This window comes from Mustela putorius, unplaced genomic scaffold, assembly GCF_011764305.1.
Source record: "Mustela putorius furo isolate JIRA1106 unplaced genomic scaffold, ASM1176430v1.1 tig00003898_pilon_pilon_pilon, whole genome shotgun sequence".
Taxonomy (NCBI): Eukaryota; Metazoa; Chordata; class Mammalia; order Carnivora; family Mustelidae; genus Mustela; species Mustela putorius.
In genome coordinates, this window is record NW_025422047.1 from 10,124,778 (window position 1) to 10,147,196 (window position 22,419).

The 22,419-nt window shown below is 42.8% G+C and overlaps 1 protein-coding gene across 5 annotated transcripts in view; it reads right to left on the reverse strand.

Moving 5' to 3' along the window:
* Positions 1-145: 145 nt before the first annotated feature.
* Positions 146-22,419, reverse strand: part of TP53BP1 (tumor protein p53 binding protein 1) — a 78,183-nt gene continuing 55,909 nt past the window's right edge. For 2 of the 5 annotated variants that reach the window (XM_013055468.2, XM_004751240.3), the window contains 11 exons: positions 19,282-19,434; positions 12,790-13,061; positions 11,975-12,124; positions 11,265-11,695; positions 8,554-8,745; positions 7,922-8,137; positions 6,025-6,240; positions 2,224-2,318; positions 1,483-1,682; positions 881-1,026; positions 146-502 (listed from right to left, as the gene is read on the reverse strand). In XM_013055468.2, coding sequence (XP_012910922.1) covers positions 315-502; positions 881-1,026; positions 1,483-1,682; positions 2,224-2,318; positions 6,025-6,240; positions 7,922-8,137; positions 8,554-8,745; positions 11,265-11,695; positions 11,975-12,124; positions 12,790-13,061; positions 19,282-19,434 — 2,259 coding nt within the window. In that variant the 3' untranslated portion in view covers positions 146-314. Of the gene's footprint in view, positions 503-880; positions 1,027-1,482; positions 1,683-2,223; positions 2,319-2,964; positions 3,107-6,024; positions 6,241-6,887; positions 6,953-7,921; positions 8,138-8,553; positions 8,746-11,264; positions 11,696-11,974; positions 12,125-12,789; positions 13,062-19,281; positions 19,435-22,419 lie in introns of those variants that run through there. The other 3 variants (XM_004751242.3, XR_199297.3, XM_013055469.2) reach the window with 3 other exon arrangements.

Here is a 22,419-nt window from a genome sequence, read left to right on the forward strand (position 1 = left end):
AGAAAATTTTTAAAATTTCACTTATTTACCTTGGCTAGCTGTCTTCCTACTATGAACAAGCCTATTGAAAACCGCAGAAGGTACTAGGTTTGTCTTGCTTTTTGTTCTGCAATTAAGTTCAAAGGAATGGATGAAGAAATCCCAGTTACTACAACCAAAGAGATTCAACATTTATTTTATCATAAAAGTCCAGCAAATAAAACTATATACAAGATCCATGCAAAGAATCCAGTTACACACAAGACACATTTAAAACCCGGTTAAAACACAATCTCCACAACATCAGGGAATAAAATCAATGAGACGAAGTATCCTTAGTGAGAAACATAATCGTGTTTATATTTTGGATGCTGCTTGAATCCAATTCTCTCCCCAACAATGAGGCACTGGATCACCCACTCCTGCGACACCACAGGCAGCTGCAATGCTTCCGCACACTTCAGCACCGAGGCCGGGCATGAGGGATCCGTCACCACCACGTCAAATACCCCTAACGCAATATCTGCAGGAAGCAGGGGAAGGTGAGGGAAGAGAGGAGACTGGATTTAGCCTTCCATGGAAAAAGACATGCCTTCTAGCCAGTGCGTAGGACTGCACCCAAATTCAAGCTTTTCATGTCCGTGTTACTGATCACAACCCAAAGTGAAAAGTCACCATCATTAGATGCTAACCTTATAGGCATGTTTATCAATACAGCACTAGACTACAGCAGAAGCATCAACCCAGGGCCTCACTCCTAGTGGCTCACCTCTTGAGGGTGGTACCTTTCTTCTCTCAGAAACATGGACAAGGTCAGCCAGTCAGACCACAAGTCCAAGCATCCGTGGGTCTGAGGCCCTCCTTAGAGCAGTACCACCACACACACTCTGCAGGGACCCACCTTTGTTATGGGCACTTGAATGGTGCTGCTTCACGGAGGCTGCCCCCCCAGTCATGAGGATCTCAGACCAGAGCTCCAGGAAGTTCTGCTGTTGGTCTGACACCAAGAGTACCTTCAGATTGTGGAAAGGGTTTTCGCGGGGTTGCCTATGAAGGAGTCAGAGACACAGCATCTTAGAGCCCCTCTGCCAAGGGACTTGGGCCCATGTGAATGTTTCCCAAAGTCCTGCATTAGGATACCACTCCCCTTCTCTCCTGTAAATCATGTATTTTCTGGAATCCTGGCATTCTAATTCAGCCCTTCTGCTGTCCAGATCCATCCTGGGGCTGAGAATAAAATGCCTTGCTTAAAACTTAGTCCCCTAACCTTAGAGGTCAAGAATACTGAACCTACATGGATCCTCACACATTTTCAAAAGGTCCTTAACCAGGATACATCAGGAACATAAATTAGATGAACTGATGAAAAGAACTCACTGAAATTCTCTAATTTATCCTATGACAATTATAGTTTCTACAAATACACTCTCACCTAGATTCTTCCCCCTCCAAAAGCTTGCTGTCTTCCTGCCTACCATCCTAGTTGGGCTCTCAAATACTCACCAATCCAGAATTCTTTGCTCCTCAAGGCTGTACCCAGCAGGCAGCAAATAATTACGGTAATTCTGGAGCTGGTTGGCATGGCAACTATCATGGACCCAGACATGAGACACACAAGGAATCCCACTGGCAAGGCACAGGAAATACTTCCGGGTTCGACAGTGCTGATCCGCAATTAGGAGACACTGGTAGGCTGTGTTACACTGGAAGAAAAGGAACAGAACCAATAGGTCTGGTGACTTCTACAGAAAGCCCCTGAATAGTAGTCCTGCGTTCCAGAGAACAGATCTGAACACTTCCAAATACTACCCAAAATGGGATTGAGCTTATCCTTCTGCCCAACACTTCCTTTCTCAATGAAAGGCCCAAGGCACTGCCCTAGATACTCTCCCTGCCTCACATGCAGGTTTTTCTGGGGGCCTAAACCCTCAAGGGACAACCCAAGCCCAGGTATTCAATCTTCCAGGCTGAGAATCAGCCACACTCTAATGGGGATTTCTATTAAACACAAGTTTTAATCTGCGTTTGTCCCAGAAACAGAACCACAGCCTTTAACAAATAAGGCTTCCAACTTCTCTTCCTTACATAAAAGTAAAAATTCTATTTCGTGCAAAACCTTGTAGCAGTTTCCCAGTTCCTGAACTGTGGAAAGGGTTTTCATGGGGCTGCCTATGAAACCCACCCCCCCCCCAGGTTCTTCTCATCATTGACCCACCCGGGAAGCTACACAAAGAAACTCCTCACCTGGGCTTCATTGAAGTCTTCAAGGATATAGCCAGCTCCTGCTCGAAGCTGGGATTCTGTATACTGCTTGTTGAAAGGAGGAATTTCTAAAAATTCTATTTAAAAAAAAACAAAAACAAAAACAAAAAATAACCAAGATCATAATTACTAGTCGGTTTCTTATTCGCTACTTTAAGGCTGCTTCTTACTGCCTCCTCTCACACTTCCCCCACTATCTCTATAGCACTATATCCCAAAGACGGATCAAGTCCTTTCCCATGGGTCAGAAAGAGCTCTGTCATGAGGACTACAAAATGCTGCCAAAAGAAGGGACAAGAGCAGAAGGGGTAGGGAAGATGAGAAATGGGGGTAGGTCCTGGACCTTAAAAACATCAAAGGTTTGTGTACTGAGTCATGGGACTGTTAACAAGGATGGACACACAACCAGTTCCCATGGTGGGTATTCCAATATGAGTAACCCTTATCATCAAGAAGCTGTCCTTTATGCCTACCCTCAATCTCTCCTGCAAGCTAAGCCCATTTCCTCTAATTCTGCTTGCTTGTGGAGATAAAGAATAGCTGATTCACACTTTTTCTAACAAAGCCTTCAAATTCCCCCTTCATCAGCAGTTTTACCCTCTATACACTAAAACTGTGATGAACCAGAAAGCTCAAAGAAAGTAGGGTTTCTAAAATGTAACTGATTAAGTGAAGGTTAGCCAGAAAAATCCTATTTCAACCTTTTTATTGAAAACTATCTACCTTTGATGATCTTGAAGTACCTCAGGACACTGAACATCAATGACTGCATTACAGTCTTGAGGGTGAAGTAGAAGTTATGAGAGATGAGGCTGAAGCTGTAATGACCCTAGGCAATTAGAAATTGCCTCTTTTGACCAAATATCTGCTCCTCTCATATATAAATAACACATTAAAAAAAGAAAAGAAAAAAGCAAGACATTAGAGATTTTAGTTAATTAAGAGTTCTGAGAAATTAAGTTCTAATGAACTTATCACAAATAAAAAACCCAACCAAATTCATTAAGAGTTCAGAGCCAGGACCATTTCCCATCCCCCTCGTGCCCAGTGGCAAACACCGGCAGAGCAGACCCCTTGAGGCCAGCCCTGTGCTGCCCTCCCTGCCTGCTGGAGCCGCCCAGAGTGCTGGTGCCCCACAGTCAGGACTCTACACCTCCGGGAAGGTCTGACTGGCTGGCCCTTTCACCTTCATTGCTCTTTTCTTGACTAAGCAGTCTCCATGTTCCTCTTAAAATGAGAGCTCAAACTGGAAACTCTAAATGGTTGTAAACAACTCAGAATATAGCAGGACTATTTCTCAGGCTTGTCACTGCATCCTGTTGATCTATCTCAATACACCTCGTCACAATTTTTAGTACCAACATTCTACTGCCGAGTCACTGCCAAGGCCTCGCGTGATCCTTTCTTTTTCCCAAGACTTCTATGTTACGTCTGCTTAATCCAGGTCTGTTTCTAGTCCTGACCTCTTCGGTTTTAATCGCCAATTATGTTTCCTTGCATCTGTGTAATCAAACATTATCCCACCGAGGTAGCAGTAGTCTACTCCTCTACTTTTTCTCATTTTGGATTTAATTTTCTTTATTTGCAACTTATGAGTGGCCCTGCCCCACCAGAGGCTAAAATGAACAGGTTTTTAATTCCATCATCTAAAGGATGAAGGTACTAAATGAACCCAACTCTAGAGTCAAATCCTCATGGCTGATGGGTCGCTGATGGTATGCCTCCCAATAATACCAACCCAGTGCCATATACTTAATTCATGAATAAATAGGTCTCATTAAATGAATTCAAATATTTTATGAGCTCCTTATCTAAAGTAGCATCTAAGAGATTCCCATTTATCTACAAGTCATACCACATGGTTTCTTTAAAACTTAATATTCTGTTAGAAGACTGTTTTAGTACAAATGCCTTTAGGCTTCTTGAGATTGAGGGACCTTCAACATACTAAAAGTATCAAGGACTTTGGTACTTTGGGGCAATAATCCAACAATAAAGGAGCAACATAAAACAGATGTGTTCACTATAACCACATTTTCCACAAGAAACCTGGAAATCGGGGCATGTAGGTGGCTCAGTTAGTTAAGTGTCTGCGTTGGGCTCGGGTCATGATCCCAGGGTGCTGGGATTAAGCCCTGCATCAGGCTCCATGCTTAGCCCTGCCTCTCTCTGCCTGCTGCTTCCCCTGCTTTTGCACTCTGTCAAATAAAATAAAATCTTTAAAAAAAAAAAAAGAAGAAGAAGATACCTGGGAATCTCTCTTAAAAAAAGTCCAATTCCCTTCTTATTTAGACAAGGCCTACCTCCCCTCACATTTGGTTTAGAAGGTTGGGATTAAAAACATTTCATGTATCAGCAATGGAGGGAATTCTTCTTAGCTGAGTTTATTAATCTTACACATGGTCACAGACATTTAAGGAACTGGACAGTCTGCATCTCTTACCAAAGCTGGCTTTGCTGACCATGCTGTACCAACCCACAAATAAAATATCTATAGAACTGCCAAGTCCTGGGTCTAGGGAACGGCTAGGAGTGTGCTGGAGAATAAGGAAGGTCCAGAGTCTAGCAATACTGCAAAAGCAAAAGAAAACAAGACCACACACACTGTTTTGATCTCACAACACATCTCACACAATCCCCAAGGGACTCATTATGATCAATGTAAAACTACACTCTTCGCTCGGAAAACAGACACCTTATCTCCTTGCCTATAGGGAGGACCTATACTTACCTCAATTCTGACAAAAAAGGCTGGGTGCACAACCCTGAAACCTCACACATGCCACCTGCTCCCATATGCTAGAAACACACTGCTGATGACTCCGTTTATGCACCTTCCAAACAGCATAAACCCTAACTGCAACTCCCTGACCACCTGTAAAGATCTGCGTCCCTGTAAAGATCTCCACATGGCTACGGTGGGGGAGATATAGTTTCGGTTAGTTAGCAGAGAGTCATCCACGCACCTGATGTGCCAACCATCACAGGATCTGCAGTGCTGCTCTTTTACGATAACCATGTTCCCTAATGTGATCCCCTCTTGCAAGATTCAACTCTAACCTGCAGAACATCATCCCATCTGGATGCTGCTGAGTCACTTACAGTGACTCATTTTTACATTTTTATCTGTCCATTTTCTCTCCTAGATCACACTTTTCAGACAGTTGAAACTATTTTTTAACTCTCCCCACTGTAGCCTTCACTCAAACCCTATGTAACAGACAACGCAGAAATGTAATATACAGATGAGGTTTAAGGTTGAAGAGGGGCACAAGAGCTGCAAAGGCTTAGAAGCTGCTTCTCTGTAATCACCCAGGGGCTCTGGGTACCCTACATTCTTAGTCTTACATTCAGACCTCAAGAGACTGAACTTCGGCCCGCACGTGGGTCTTCTCTAGCAGTTGCCCCAGCACACAGATGGCAAAGCGGCAAGGCATTCAGAAACTTGACGGAGCCAGATGACTATAGTAGGATAAAATGAACAGGGGTTCTAGTCCCAACTCTACCATTACTGCAGACAAAAAGCAATTATTTAACCTCTCCAAGCTGGTTTCCTCATCTGTAAAGCAGACGGTAAGATCGATCTCCCATCTCGGTTGTTTTGAGGAGCCACCAAGAGGAATTCTGTGGAAACAGTCTATAAATCAAAAGGCAGGGCTCATTAACTTTTCCTGACCAAGATCTGAGATGCCACCTGGACTGCCACCTTGGTAGGCTCATAAAGTGAATAGAAAGGAAGAAAGTGCCCAAGTGTCAGAGTCCCCAGGGCTTCCTGGGACTTACCCTCCTCTTCCTCACTGCTTCCTGTAGGACCGTCTGGCAGTTTGGAGCGGCTGGCCAACTTGTCACTGGTTGTCGCCATGGTGAGAAGAAAAGCATAGCCCAAAAACAAGGTCTTGTTGAGGGGCAAGGGTCCTCTCTGCTCTTCCAGGGCAGAGGGTTCACCCATATTGTCTCCACTCTCACAGGGGCTCACAAACTCTCCTGCCCCCACCGCACCTGGAAAGGACAGAGTACAGTTACTAGAAGGCTACAGACCACTGCCTGGGCACGACAGGATGGGCTGGGAAGGTCCTGACCAACTTTTTTAAGCTATATGGTCAATAACGTAGGACCCAATTTACAGTACAGAGAAATGTGGTATATTTAAATTTTACAGTCATGATGATGTATACATTATTTTCATAGATTAAAATCAACTAGTATTGTTTTTATACAGCCAAACCAAATACTTCTGAGATCATTTGAAGAAGGTGGTGGTTCTAATACAAATGAAGCTTAGGTAGGAATGAAAAATTATTTGGAAATCTTCAGTCCACTTTCTTTGCCCAGTGCTTGGAATCCCCCAAGGTAAGTGTTATTTTGAAACAGTCCTTAAAAACAGACAACAAAAAGCCCACCTTTTTTATTACCAAGAAATGTCCCTGGCAGATAGACCATCCTATACCTGACCCTCACCAGAACGGTGCACAGAATACTTGGTAATAAAGTGTTCTTACACGCTGATGGAGCACCATCAAACCAGCCTGCTTCAATTGTCCCAGTTTCCAACCCCTGGTGGTGGATAAGTGAACCAGCCAGCCCAGGACTCCCAGAACACCCATGCTAGGAGTGCCCCAATAAGTCCACAGAAAGAAAACAAATACCTGATTTGGAGAAGCAGAATCATAGCCTCATTAGGAGGCTAAGATGACAGACAGGTCATGCCTCCCTAAAACAAAACCAGCAGGAGAAGCACAGTCTGATGCAGTATGTACAAGCTTTTGACTTCAAAATCGACTGCCTGAGTGTGACTTCTGGATGACTCGGTCACCTTGGGAAAGTCAGCCCACTCTCCTGTGCCACAGATTCTTCTACTGGAACATGAATTCTAACATCTATACCTCATAGGGATTATCTGAGGTATTATGTGTAAAGTAGTTCGTTCCATGCCTCACATAACCTGAACACAACACGAGTGTGAGATATATATGGAGATGACACAACCCAAATACACAGGAAACAAAAGCAGTTCTGGTGCCAGGACAATGGACATGTAACAATCAACGAAGTCCTTAAGTTTGCTGGACTGAGAGGGCTCCCTCAGGGAAGACAGGAGGACTTTACCCCTGTGTCTCTAGAACCCCAAATGGATGTGAAAGGATCATAGTAGAGACTATGAAACAAAGACAGATAAAGATAGATTAATTCCTGTTAATATGAAGCATGAGGGACTGGAAAGCAGTTGTTTGGGAACAGTATGAGGATGGGAGATGCAAAGTGAGGTACTAGCTTTCAAGAGGAAGTCTGGGAGAGCCAGAGGACCCTGGGTGCAAGGGAGGGGGAAGCAGAGCTTCCTGAGGTAGAAGATGGTGCCAGGTAAAGAAGATATGTAAGACCAGTTTCACCTATCTTGAATCTGCTTAAAATTCAGTACTTCTTTTCCCCTCTTAGAACCTACACGGAAGTCAATGAATGTGTCCAACCAAGATTTCATGTCCTATCTACCTCTACTGGACTCTGCTGGGAGATGCATAAAGGTGGATGCAGTAAGCGGAGTACTACCTGGGGCTTGTATGGGACCCCATCTTTGTAGCCAGGAGAGAGGAGCCACCGCCACTTCTCAGGCTCCATCTCTCCGGCAGCTAGCCCTGTATTCCATAGTGGTCTGAGGGAGAATGAGGCAAAAGGAAGCACTCACCAGGTTTCACAGTGGCAGACTTCCGGCCTCGCTTGGCAGGGGACCGTTCCTCTTCAGAGGTGATCAGTTTTCTTTTGCCTGAGGGAACTCCGGAGGAGGCACGAGGGCTTTCTGTGGTCTTGCGGGTAGGGGTTGTGCTGCTGCTGCTGGAGGCAGCGGGGGTGGCCGGGGAACTGATGTTGCTGCGCCGTTTCCGCTTCCCTTCCACCAAATTGTCTAGGATAGGGTAAGCCAAAGGCTGGTCAACTCCATGAGACCATGAGGCCCTGGACTCCAAGAAGCTGGGTAGGGCCTGAGTTAGAGATCACCACACCCTTTCCTCCACCTCCCCAGGCAGCACAAAACCTCCCTTCAAACCACCACCTTTTCTGTTTCAGTCTCAGTCATGACTGAAGTATGCCTGGCCCCCTGCAGAAAACTGGGGAGGTCAGAAGAATCTGAGGACTTACTTTCTGGTCCCGGGAAAGACACAGAGATAGGCAATGGCTCCAGAAAACAGCAGCTCATCAGCATCTCATACACCACAGGAGTAGTAAGATTTAGGAAGGCATGCTTACTACTCTAGAATTCACTCCTCCTAACACAAACAAAGCAGGGCCTGGGGGCAGTTTTTCAGGAAGCAAAGGTCTTACCCAAGCTGATATCTGCTGCCTTGGTAAGGGGGGTTACTGCCTCGTATGGGCCAAGGCCATACTGCTCCCTCAGTCTGTTTCCTTGCTCCAAGGACAGGATGACGGCCATTCGCTTGTACCACTTCCTTTGGCCTTCTTTTTCAATGCTGTAGTACAATTCTCCAGATTCCTTCCTGTGCCCTTTCACCACCCCTGAGTGGGAACAACAGAAGAGCGGCCTGCTGTTGTTTTAGGTTGCTTGGCACCCACTCACCATGGCTCTGCACGGCAGGCTTGAGGCAGGGCATTAAAAGGTACAATAGGGGGCTGAAGCCAGTACTTAAAGAAATTCCAGTGGCACCACCACCACTTAGAAAGGTATGTAGCTACTACCCTGGGGTTGGGACACGGAAAGGTTCTTAACAGAAAGAACTCTTCAGTTATAAAATAACTTCCTAAAGCCAGCCTTTGTGAGTTGTTAGTAGTTCAATTATTTTTTGAAGCGAGACATGTGGTTTCTTAACAATCCCATTATAACTTACTAAACCTTTCCTTCTTGGCTTCTTTGGAGGCTGAGTGGTAATTCTTGAGTTAAGCTGTAGGTGAAAGATGACATCACGCTAAGAGAACATGTGTCTGTGTGGCTAAATCAAAACAGAGATACACAGCAAAGAAAGGAAAAAATAAATAAATTCTGCCTCTCCTGCCTAATTTTCCCTAATATTTCTTGCTCTGATTCAGAACCTAAAAATAAGGCCTCTCATTTAGAAGGAACACAATGTGGAATATAAAAGGGATCAGGGCTAGAATTCCGGAGACCTAGGCCTAGGTCTAATTCTGCCACCACCAAGCAGTGTGGTCTTGGGTAAAACCCATTCTGAAACCTATGAAAAATACCCTCTACCTATCAAATAATTTACACACACGTGTGCAATATATGTGTGTGTATATACACACACACACACACAAAACACATACATGAGGTAAAAACAATGCATTATCATGAACACCTTTTAAAAGGGTCCATTTGTTTTCCCCCATTAGCCTATGCTTGAATGAAGGGCTAAAAGAAACCCAGAGCATATGCCACCAAGAAAAGAAATAACAGACATGAAAAGCAAGACTTGGTTCTCTATCTATGCCACACAATCACTCTCTTTCCCCTTGTTTAAACCTCTATCAGGAAACTAAGTCACAAAGACCCCCTTGAAAAGGACAAAGAAGCCCAAAGCAAAAATAAACTTCATACTGATGAAGAGTTACTAAAACTAAAGGTGGCTAACACTGACATTAGTAGACAACCTCAATAAATGAGACACAGACTCCCTCCAACCCCGATGCTGTAATTCACCCTGCATAAAGACTGTCTGTCTTAAGAGGACCTCCAAGATAAACTTTACATCTGAAAAAGAAGAATGAATATATTTGATACAAACTACATAAGCTACAGACCATAAAAGACCTAAATCCCCATGCTACTAATTAAAGCCACATAGAGCTGTTATTCAGTGCTAAAAGGTTAAGTTTAACAACGAAATAAAGGGGGAACAACTACTCAGGAGTCTACATCACAGGAAGGTGTGAAGATACTTTAACAGAGGCACTGTTGTCCATTATATCCTAATCCATGTTCCAAACAATCTCCAGAAACGGTATTTTTAAATGATAAAACTCAACACAAACATTTATGTTCAAATTAGCTCACAGAAGAGGCAATATATTCAAAGAACTGGCACACGATACAGTCGTAACAAATACAAATCTGTCACCATCATGATTATAGGGAACTGGCTACTATAAGAAAAAAAAAAAGGTACCTACCATGGTCGGTAGGTATGCATGCACAAAAACACAGTACAAACAACTTCTTCCTAAGTAAAAATATCTCAATAGATCTGCCACTCACCTTCTAGATTCCCAGCAAGGCAGGTACTGTATGTAAGTCTCAGTGGTGAAAAGGAAAAAACACTAACTTTACAGTGGACAAAACTTGCAAACACTTAAACCAAGGGATGAGGACTAACGAGACCAGTGACGTCCTATGGATGTCATGGCCTCTCTGCCCTATGTGATGTCAAAAGAAGTGCACTTCACCTTCCCAGCATTCTTTTCAAAACCCTTAACACTCTGATCTAATCAAATAAAACATGAGAAGACCCAAACTGAGTGATATCCTACAAAATATTTAACCCCCTAAAACTGTCAACGTCAAGAAAAAGAAGAAAAGATTCAGAAACTGTCACAGATCAAAGGAGATCAAAGGACACATGAGGGCTAACGGACTGGATCCCTAGAACAGAAAATGAACACGTAAAAGCTCATGAAATCCAAACAAGGTCTGGAATTTAGTTAGTAAGGAGTTAGGTTGGTTTCTTAGTTGTGACAAATGTCCCATGCTAATGGAAGATGTTAACAACAGGGAAAGCTGGGAAGCTGGCTGAGGGGTGGACAGCAACTCCCTACATTATCCCAGTATTCTGTACTTGGCACAGTACTCTGTATTATTTCCCATAAATATAATATTATGCCAAAGTAAGTTCATTTAAAAATAAGCAACAAAGGAAAACAAAAAAGGCAGTGTGGAAGTAACCAATATAGTAGGAATGGAACTGCCAGCTTTAGAGACCCCCGCAGAGCAATCAGGCTGGAGCGAGGGCTCCTGGTAGTAACTGACTGGAGAGAAGACTGGCCCCGGCAAAGCGAATCTCTTACAGACTCCACCCCTTTATTACCTGCACTGAAATACTCATCCTCGGAGAGGGCTGTCACTTCTGTATCCAGTGGGATGGGGTCACACAGCAGAATGTCTTTGCCCAAAACGTCACACTCGTATCCATCATCAAAGAGCAATTTATACTTCCCAGCTCCGACATCACGAGTGATTTTCCCAGAGTAAAAATAGCCATTTGACGACCACTTGGCTACAACACGGAGCCCTACAAAGCTATTCCCTGGGGAAGAGGCATCCAAACCATCAGAAGGACCAGCAGCAGCTTGGAAAGGAATCTCTGGAGAGTCACTTCGACGCAAAGCACCAGCACCCACATCTGCCCGCCTGGTGGAGTCTGGCACTCGGGGCACAATACGAGTGAAGGATTTATCCTCCGGTGACATGCTGGGTGAAATGTCCTCTATGCCCAAGGGGCCAGGAACAGCTGCTTCTCTAAAGAGAGATAAGAGATAGGAGGCAGCAGTAAGAATTTTAAAAAGTACTTATCTACCAGGTTTCCCACTCCTTTGTCAGCCCGTTCTTAGAGGACCCGGCACAGGCATAAGCCTGGTTTCTCGGTAGCCTCTCTGATCCCTGCCCACTCCCCAGTCAGTGCGGACCCCTCATGTCCCTCCTGACACCCCACATACTCTCTACTCCCCTCTCTTCGCTCTACTCCCTTTTTTGCTGAACAAGTCATAGACTAAGCATTATCTCACACTACCCGGGTACCTGGTTCCAGTGGTCCGAGAAGGCGGGCGGCCCCTTCGCCCGCGCCCACGAGGCGTGACTGGAGCCTTCCCTCCCTGTCTGATGCCAAGGCCTGCATCACCATCCTCCTCACACACTGGCGCCCCTGTCTGACTGACCCCTTTTCTAGGACTAGAGAATGAAGACAGGTTAGTCTGACAGCACCTGCGACTGGGTCCTTTCTTCACAAACTCTCCCCACGGCCCTTAAACTACATGCCAAACCAACATGTGCTAGCCCTCCAGGGCAGCAGGAAGCCAGTCTGAACACCCACCACCAAAACTATCAGCCAGGGAGTGGGAGTGTTGGATAATAAGGAAAGGACATCCTCCTCTGCACAAGTTTATTCCCTCCTGACAAAGCCTCCTACTGCTGCCCTCAAAAACAGCACACCCATTTCCGCCCTGCCTCCTCTTCTACTTCAGGCTCTAGACACCTGCAGAGGATAACAAGAAGCTAGGAATGTGTCAAGTTGGGGTCACTACCCTAAACTTTTTGTATTCCCAACCAAAACACTTGTAGGCTACATAAAATGGGGATGGCAGCAGCATATGCCAGCACTTCCAAAGTCCCCTCACCTGTTTCCTACATTTTCTTAGAAGTCTAGCTCCCACAGAGCTCTACCCTACCTCCCATGCAAAACCAAACAGGAGAGGAACAAGGGGAGGAAGAGGATTTGAATTATCCTAGTTGGAGAATTGGGGGGGGTGTTCCCATGACTCCCCTTTTCCTGTGGTATTAAAATGTCAGCAACCCTGCCCCTGCTGTAGCTCTCTCTCTGGAGACCCTGTCTGCACCTCAGTTTTCCTGGGCCTCCTCGGGAGCTGGGCAAGGCAAAATCTGCGGGTTCTGTCCCGCTGGTTTTCCCTTTGAGTGGTCCGGCTCCTCTCCCTGAGCTGCCACTGCTGTGCATGGCTGACAGACTTGTCCCACTTGACGTGCGGTGTAAGCTGGACGCCTTGGAGGAAAAGGAGCTGATATCCCCCAGGTCACCTGAGGAGCCCCCAGTCTGTGAAGGGGAAACTTCAGTTTCACATTCCTGACACTCTACAATTGGCTCTTCAGTCTCCTGCAAGAAAGAAATGGATACAAAAGCTAAAAGCCGCCACAATGACATCATGCTAATGTGGAAGTTGAAAAACCCGAGATGGATAGAAATTTCAATTCAGAAAGGCAGGAATCAGGAGACTTTCTGGAATCATGGTGATGTTCTATATCTCGTTCTGAGTAGTGGTTACATACAATTAATTGTCAAAAGCCACTGAACTGAACATTTGAGACTTGAGCTTTCTACAGGGATTATATATTATAGCTCAATAAAAAATAAATAAAGGTGGTACTGGAGTGCAAAGAGAGAGACCTCTATTATAAGCTAGTAAGTTATATTATCTTTTTACTCAACAAGTTCACAACTTTTGGCTACTAAGAAAACAGTAAGGACTCTAATCCAGACTACAGGCAATCTTTGTCTGGGAGAAGAAAGGTAAGAAGAAAGGAAAGTTAGAGGAGGAAAACAAGTGGTTAGGGGCCCTTCTGGATATTTGATCAGCAGTGGATAAAATTACATGCTTTTTGAAATTAGTTATATTACTTTTCCATAAACGATAAAGGAAACAGAAAACGAGGCAAAAATGGGCTAAAAATGGTGCTACTGTTTAGAAAAATGAAAACCAAAAAGGTAATAAAACGTTTAAGGTTGCAGTATCATAGAAGACAGGAATGTCAAACTGACTTTATCTCACATGCTTACTTTGACGGAGTGGTAAATGGAGCTCAGTTTTAAGCAGCCTTTAGAGGCTAATTCCCAGGATTTTTCTAAAAGGTTATGGGACCAATCAGCAACATCCTCTCTGGGCATAGGACTGAAAATTACAGCCCAGGTGCTACAGATTTGCCTTCCTGCTCTAGACTGTTGATGATTATCCAAATCATCAGAGAAGACAGGGAGACATGTAGACAGACTCTCCTCCCCCAGTCTTTATTTATAGCCTCTCTGGGCATACAGTATGCAAAGTACACATATTTAAATAATGCTGTAAGATAATTAAATGATTATCTTTGACCACTCCCTTCTTGAAAATCTCTCCCTTGGAATCTACAAAGTCACTTTTACTTTCAGTCCACCTCTTTGGCTACTTCTTTATGTGCTTGTTTTTGGGGTTCCTCTTTCTTGGTCTGATCCTTTAGAAATAGTATTTCACAGGACTTTTCTCATTCCTTTCTCACTCTACTGTGCTTTCCCTGGTCAGTCTTACCAGACTCATCCCTGCCTGTCTGCCAACACACAATGATGACTGCTCCAAACTCACAGATACAAATATCCAATAAAGTCTTCTCTCTGGATGTACTAAGGACACTTGACATTTAACCCATCCAAAACACAATGTCCTCCTCCTTCCATTTCCTTGCCTTCAATGAATGAATCCTGGATATGCCCAGTGCATCTCACATCCCCTACGGCTCTATGCAGAGGATGGTTTTTCTCAACTAACCTCAATTCAGGAGTATGGAGGTAAGAGGCAACCTTGCTCCCCACTGCCATTAATAGACCATTTCTATCTCCCCACCTCTTGCTCTTACTAAACTACTATTTGCCATTCTGTTCAACTTTCCTCTCCCCATTACTCACCAAATCCTCCCACCCACTCACTCTCATGAATGAACACTGTAATTCCTGGTTCACAGCCTCCCTTCCCAGTCTTTCCCTACATCTGTCACTATCCTCTGTGGCTTACATTCATCAGATAACCCTTCTAGAAATAACCAAGTTCCTGATCTGATTACCGCCATCAACATTTTCCACTACCTCAGCCATGTGTCCTCAGGGTCTTTACCAGAAATTGCACCACCTGTAAAAAGTGTCAGAGATAAATATGACTTTCTCAAATCACTGTCTCTTTTCACCAAACTGTCTGCTCCAGCCAGATTCCAGTCTGGTCATCTGACTACAACAGCCCAGAACTGAAGACAATCTCTTCACTTGGATATGACAAATGAGTAGAGGCATGGTCAGCCTAAAAGGCTGGGATTCCAGACTCTGTTGGATAGTAAGCCCTGGAACAGTAGCAAGCTACTCCTGCCTTTGCAACTGTCCTGCAGTCAAAGCCACTGCTCTTCTAATGACGTAGACACAGGCACTAAGCTGGCCTGTTAAGATCGTGTCTCTTCTTCCAAACTACAGAGGCCCTGTTAAGACAGAGATGGTAACACTATCTTCTTTCCTGGGTATGTGTATACCCCAAATCCAGCACAGTGCATACCACAAGAGAGACCCTCGGGAAATATTTACTGAATGATCTTCTCTCTCAAACCAGTGTTCTATTTACATTCTTTGACACAGTGTGTGGTACCATCTATCTAGCTGCACAGGCAAAAAGCCCAGGGACCATGCTATATTTCTCCCTCTCCCTTTATCCCCACAATCAGGAATTCACCAAAGTCTATCAAAACTTTACCCTCTATCTATTTCTTGTCTCTTCTCTCAACCCTGACCACCACTGTCCTAATCTGGCATTCATTACCTATTGTCTCAACTATGCCTCAACCCATTCGAATCCATGGTTAAATAGCTACTAAACTGACCTTTCCCATATACAAATCTGAGCACATCATTCTTTTCTCCGAAATTCTTTCAAGGTTCTCCATCACACCAAAGATAAAAATCTAAACTCCTCTATGGTATACAAAAGCCCTTATGCTATGGGCCTTTACCAACCCCAATGGCATTCTCTACCATTCCCTACCTGACTGTAGTGTCATCTTGAGCCTCTAAATATTCATTAAGCATATCATGCTATCTATCTACATATTTACGTAACTTTTCATTCTGTCTATAATGTCCTTCTCCCCCACCCCTCAATGTCATCTGCTACTTTTGAGTACTACATCTTCTGAAAAATCTTTTAGCCACCTTCAGGTAAGCTGGCAGGTTCTGCCCCCTCTTCTAACACATCTTTCTACTCCCTACCTCAGCAACCAACAAGTTTTGGATTCGTTGCTCCTAGAAAACAGGAGTCTTTTTTTATCTTCATAGTCCCAGGGCCTGCCACGGTGTAGGAACAAAGTATAAGCTCCTAGAGAATAGGAGTCTTTTTTTTATCTTTGTAGTCCCAGGGCCTGCCACACTATAGGAACACAGTTAAGAAGTTGTTGCTGGTAAACAAATGAATAAAATCTCTAAAAGATAATAAGCAAAAGGGCGCCTGGGTGGCTCAGTGGGTTGAGCCGCTGCCTTCGGCTCAGGTCATGATCTCGGGGTCCTGGGATCGAGTCCCGCATCGGGCTCTCTGCTCAGCAAGGAGCCTGCTTCCCTTTCTCTCTCTCTGCCTGCCTCTCCATCTACTTGTGATTTCTCTCTGTCAAATAAATAAATAAAATCTTAAAAAATAATAATAATAATAAGCAAAGGATACAAGATATGAGGAAAGTTAAGTTCCCAGAAGCCTCTGACCTCAATCTTCACACTCCTTCATGCATCTTTTTTGCTGACTACCAACTACACTATTCATGCCTGTGTGCTCTTTACTCTATCTGTGCCTTTACTCACCAAGCTTTCTATATGGAATGCCCTTCCCCCTTATCAATCCAACTTCTAAAAACTTAAGTATCCAACTCAAATGCTTTCTAGACATCATTCAGAAAGACTGCATCAAAATTCCCCTCAGATGAGTTTCTTCCTCATCACACTACCATATGAATCACATACCACTTCTTGCATACATCATTTTTACTCTTGAAAGTGAGCAAATGTAATGGTTAAAAATGTACACTCCAGGGGCGCCTGGGTGGCTCAGTGGGTTAAGCCAATGCCTTCGGCTCAGGTCATGATCTCAGGGTCCTGGGATCGAGTTCCGCATTGGGCTCTCTGCTCAGCAGGGAGCCTGCTTCCCTATCTCTCTCTCTCTCTGGCTGCCTCTCCATCTACTTGTTGATTTCTCTCTGTCAAATTAATAAATAAAATCTTTAAAAAAAAAAATGTACACTCCAGACCTAGACTGCATGGGATGAGTTCTAGTTCCTGTTTATTAGCTATGTAACCTAAAGCAGGTTATTTTTACTGGCTATGCTTCCAGTTCTTCATTTAGAAAATGGGATAACAGCATCTACCTCACAGCTTAGTTGTGAGGATTAAGTAAGTTAAATCACTTCAAGTCCTTACAATAGTGCCTGGCATGTAGTTAGAACTCCAAAAACATTGGTTCCTGTAATTACTGTATTTAATTATGGCAGCATTTTCCAAACTATGTTCCATATGGGTATAATAAGTGCTACCTTAAAAAATGTTCAGTTGTCAAATAAGTTTGGTTAACTAATGTATTAAATAATAAAATAAACATCTTTAATAAAGGACTTCTTAGAGCCTTTAATGTAATATGTACTATGAATTTTCATGGGGGATGGGAGGTTTTTAAACATTTGGTATTTCTCAAACTTTGACCATGGAACATTTTTTTCCTCTCAGAGTATCTGAAAGACCTGCTGTTTCCAGAAATATACTCTAGAAAACACATCGGGCGCCTGAGTGGCTCAGTAAATTAAGCGTCTGACTCCAGCTCAGGTGATGATCTCAGGGTTCTGGGATCCTGTTCAGCAGGGAGTCTGCTTCTCCCTCTCTCTCTGCCTGCCGCTTATGTTTTCTTGCTCCCTCTCTCTCATTCAAATAAAGAACTAAAATCTTAAAAAAAAAGTACATCAAATAATAAATTAATGCTACAATGTAACATTTTAGATTAAAGTATTTATAAAAACTATTCATGAAAGCATTCACTTTTCCAAAGCTGCTGTAAGTTCCCAGTTTTTCCAAAATAGTAGTAACACCAAAAAAAAAAATTCCACAATTGTAAAACTGAAGATAACATCTGGGATTTTGGTATACAATGAAGAAAGAATACAAGACAATTTCTCAAACTAATGTCAAATCCTTTCTGCCGTGAGGGGCACAATGGCCCATCAATGAACAGCAGCAATAATATGTTTCATTTAATAAACTACATACAATTTTAATTCTCCCTGAGCTCAACTTCCTGTATGACTAGCTGGCAGATTTTTTTAAAAGTGCCTGAGTAAAGGAAGGAAAGTACGTAGCTGTGCATCTTATCAATTAATAAAATGGTTCTTAGAAATTAACATATGTACCGAGAATGGTGCCACATCTTTAATTCTAGAAAATGTGCTTACTTTCAGCTAGTATGAGATCTAAACAAAGTATAATGTTGTCCAGTGACAATGAATAAATGCCAATATTTTGCCAAAACTGGGAATGAGTCCATAATGAATCCTACTAAGAAATGAAATAAAGGTGCATCTTTACCAGCAGGTATAACCACACATGAATGGAGACCAAGAAAGGACACAATCAATAAATATAAACACAAATGAGAAAACAGCGAGAGGCAATGAGAAAAAACACGTGGAATAAAGCAGAAGAATTCTAAAGCTCCTTAAGTGTTTCCAAGGATTAAAAATAATACATAGACTGTATTTATACATGACAGGGATTTAAAGAGATTCATCAATCTGCTCTTTACAAAAACTGAAACCATGATGGGACTGGTTAAATAAATGACCAAAGGTCAAACAGTAAGCTCATGATTGGGAAAAAAGAGAATTGAAGACTCTCCTCTCGGGGCACCTGGGTGGCTTAGTGGGTTAAAGCCTCTGTCTTCAGCTCAGGTCATGGTCTCAGGGTCCTGGATTTGAGCCCCACATTGGGCTCTCTGCTCAGCGGGGAGCCTGCTTCCTTCTCTCTCTCTCTCTGCCTGCCTCCCTGCCTACTTGTGATCTCTGTCTGTCAAATAAATAAATAAAATCTTAAAAAAAAAAAAAAAACTGAAACCATGATGGGACTGGTCAAATAAATGACCAAAGGTCAAACAGTAAGCTCATGGTTAGGAAAAAGAGAATAATTGAAGACTCTCCTCTTGGGGCGCCTGGGTGGCTCAGTGGGTTAAGCCTCTGCCTTCAGCTCAGGTTATGATCTCCGGGTCCTGGGATCAAGCCCCACATCGAGCCCTGCATGGAGCCCCATCATTGGTCTCCCTGCTTTGCAGGGAGCCTGCTTCCCCCTTTCTCTCTGCCTGCCTCTCTGCCTACTTATGATCTGTCAAATAAATAAAAATTAAAAAAAAAAAAAAAAAAGACTCTCCTCTTACCAAGTTCTTAACATCTTTCTAACAAGACAAAGGAAAACACAAAAGCTAGTTGTACAAGAAGGGCAGGTAGAGGTGAACGTGGAGAGCCAGGGAAACTTTTCTACTGAAATTTGCAACATAGACCCAAGTATGTATTACCTCAGTTACTTTTCTTTCTACTTCTGTTCCATCCACATAATACACATCTGTGATGACACGGGTGACAAGCGTGCGAACCTCACGGATTGTTCTCATGTGGCGATGCAGGACATGGCCATGTGGGGGCTGAGGCATATCAAACTCTTCCTCTCCCTGTGACAGAAAATATGGAACACAAGCATGGGTCTCACTGCAAAAAGAATCAGATCAATTTCTTCATGATGAGCATTGTTCAGAGGTTCCATGAATCTAGTGTGACGGAATTTTCTAGTTGTTTTGTACTCTACTCACCTATAGATAAGAACAGGGATGGACTATATAGCCAGAAGCTAGGAAGAGTTTTTAACAGTTTATCACTTAAAATGACCTATTTCTGTCTAAATCAAAATCATAACGTCTAGCACTTGTATCAAGGATATTTAAGTGAAACTCTGACCCCCATAAAAGTACATTTTAGGTTATAATCCTTTGGATTTTGATGCTGACTTGTCAATCAGTATACAAACTTATACTTGCATCATCTCTTTAAATAAAAGGCATTCTTTAGAACTTTATATAAGAACAGAGTAATCTATTAATCTCAGTGCAGTCTGTTTTTCCCACATTAGTCACCAACACTATAGTTTAATTATGCCTAGAACTAGATACAGATTTCTCTCAGAATATGAAATATTTAATGTTTCAAGTAATAATTATAACAAGAGCCAAGCTAGTGTCCACAAACAGAAAACATTAATAAATAAGGATTCTGTATTTACTTGTACTATAAAGAATAGTTAAATAGCTTAAATAAACCCTACATTTTTATGCCAACTGTTACATACATGTTTTCTCATTACACATATACCACATCTGACAGCATCCATGCCCTCCCCTCCACCTCACTGGCTCTCTAATTCTGAGCAGGAGAAAATGCACTTTTTCTCCCGCCTTACTTCCCCACAGTAGACTGACTTTTTTTTTTAAAACAGTCAATGTCAAGGTATCCAAGTCTTTCCAAAGAACTATATATACCACTGCAATGATGATGATCCTGGGTTTTTACTGACCAATATGGTAGTAATTTACCTAAAACTTTGAGTAATTTTCCTAATTCCCACTCCAACTACATCTTAGGGGTAAAGTATCTACCAAAATGGGTATCTAAATTATGAGGATATAAATAAAACAAAAAGTACAGAAACATAAACCAACTAATTTCTTAAAATACTTTTGTATAGTGCTCACTTTGGCAGCACATACACTAAAGTACTTTTGTATACACAACTCTGGTTAATGAGTGGTCAGAGCTCTGGTCTGTCACAGCTCCATCATCAGGGTGCCCCTGTATCAGAACCGTGACAGCCTAGATCTCCTGCCTAAACAGGGAGAGCCAGGCCCTGGATCACAGAGGTCTTAAAGGTTTCAGGGATACATCAACACTCCTTGTGTTGAGACTTCTCAAGACTTCCTGCATTCTTCCACTACAACAGCCAGACAAGATGATCACTTCAAGAGAGACACTTAAAAATAAACATGTCTGACAGAATAAGAAAGGAGAGAAAAGAAAGGGGGCAGATAAAAAGAAAGCTATGCTTACTCTCTCTTCAAAGAGTCTTCTAAAAAGAGGTCTCTGTAAAGATAAATAGCTTGATGATCTTAGCATTATAAAAGGAAGATAAAATGAAAACAAAACCAAACTTGCTCTTTATTAAAAGCCTGGCTCTAGGTGCACTGGCTACAGAAGTGAAATTTTAAGGACTGTCTAAGGTAGGCTACCTATGCTTTTCCCCAGCACTGGCCGGAGTCCTACCCAGAATGCACTGGATACGAAAACACTGGCACCTGAAAAACCTCCACAGAGCCTTCCTCATTTTCCAACATTCTTCAAAATACAGCACGGCAATGCCGATTTGTTACTGTACCCACTTCATCTGTAATTTTTTTTTTTTTTTTTTTTTTTTTAAAGATTTTATTTATTTATTTGACAGAGAGAAATCACATGTAGATGGAGAGGCAGGCAGAGAGAGAGAGAGGGAAGCAGGCTCTCCGCTGAGCAGAGAGCCCGATGCGGGACTCGATCCCAGGACCCTGAGATCATGACCTGAGCCGAAGGCAGCGGCTTAACCCACTGAGCCACCCAGGCGCCCCTGTAATTTTTTACTGTAGTAAAATATACACGAAATTTACCACTATAACCATTTGTAAGCATACACACATTCACACTGTTCTGCAAACATCACCATAATCCACCTCCATAATGTCTCACCTTTCCCAAGTGAAACTGTACTTACTCACCACCTAGATTTTCCTAGCACCTTTCTTAGCAGGAAAAATTAGCTCTTAAATATGTTATTTCACTCTGTATGACACAATAGCAGTACAGTATCAGCAGTGGTGTTTAAAATCGTAATAATCAACAGGCAGTAGCAGTAGCCAACATATACTGAGCTATCTACTATGTGCCAGGTGTAGTGTTAAGTAAGGGGTTCACATGCCTTATCTCATTTAATCCTCACAATATCCCAGATAGAAGTGGTCTGACTCCACAGCCTAGGCTTAACCACTAGGGCTCACTGGCTCCTGCTCTCATCATCATGAGATAGGAGCAGAGATTATTTCCCTATTTTACAAAGAAAGAAAGGAAGACATAATCTAGTGGCTTCTATAAGACTGCTATCTTTTGGATCAAGTTTAACACTTTCTATAAAGGTAGAGAGACCACATTATTACCTGACAGACTTTAAACACTTTAATGGTAAAAATAAGTGCAAAATAGGGTCTGATCTATTATAATCCCTATATTCAAAAAACTATGCTATTTTTAATCTGTACAAACTGATAGTCTTAAGTTTCATAGACCATGTTACCTTGAAAGGCTAATAATGTAAACATAATTTCTGGAGTTCCTGGAGAGGCACAGATAAACAGAACAAGACTACACAGGCCATGATTAATAAAGAGAAAAGCAACATAGCATAATGAAAAGAATACCGATTCTGAAGTCAGATATGCTGAGTTCAAATTCCAGTTCTGCCACCTACTGATGGCAAAATCTTGGGCAAGTTACTTAACCTCTCTTCAGCTCGGTTTCTTTACCTGTGAAATGGGAATAATAATACCAACCTCATGGGTTGTCTTGAGCACAATGCTGATACA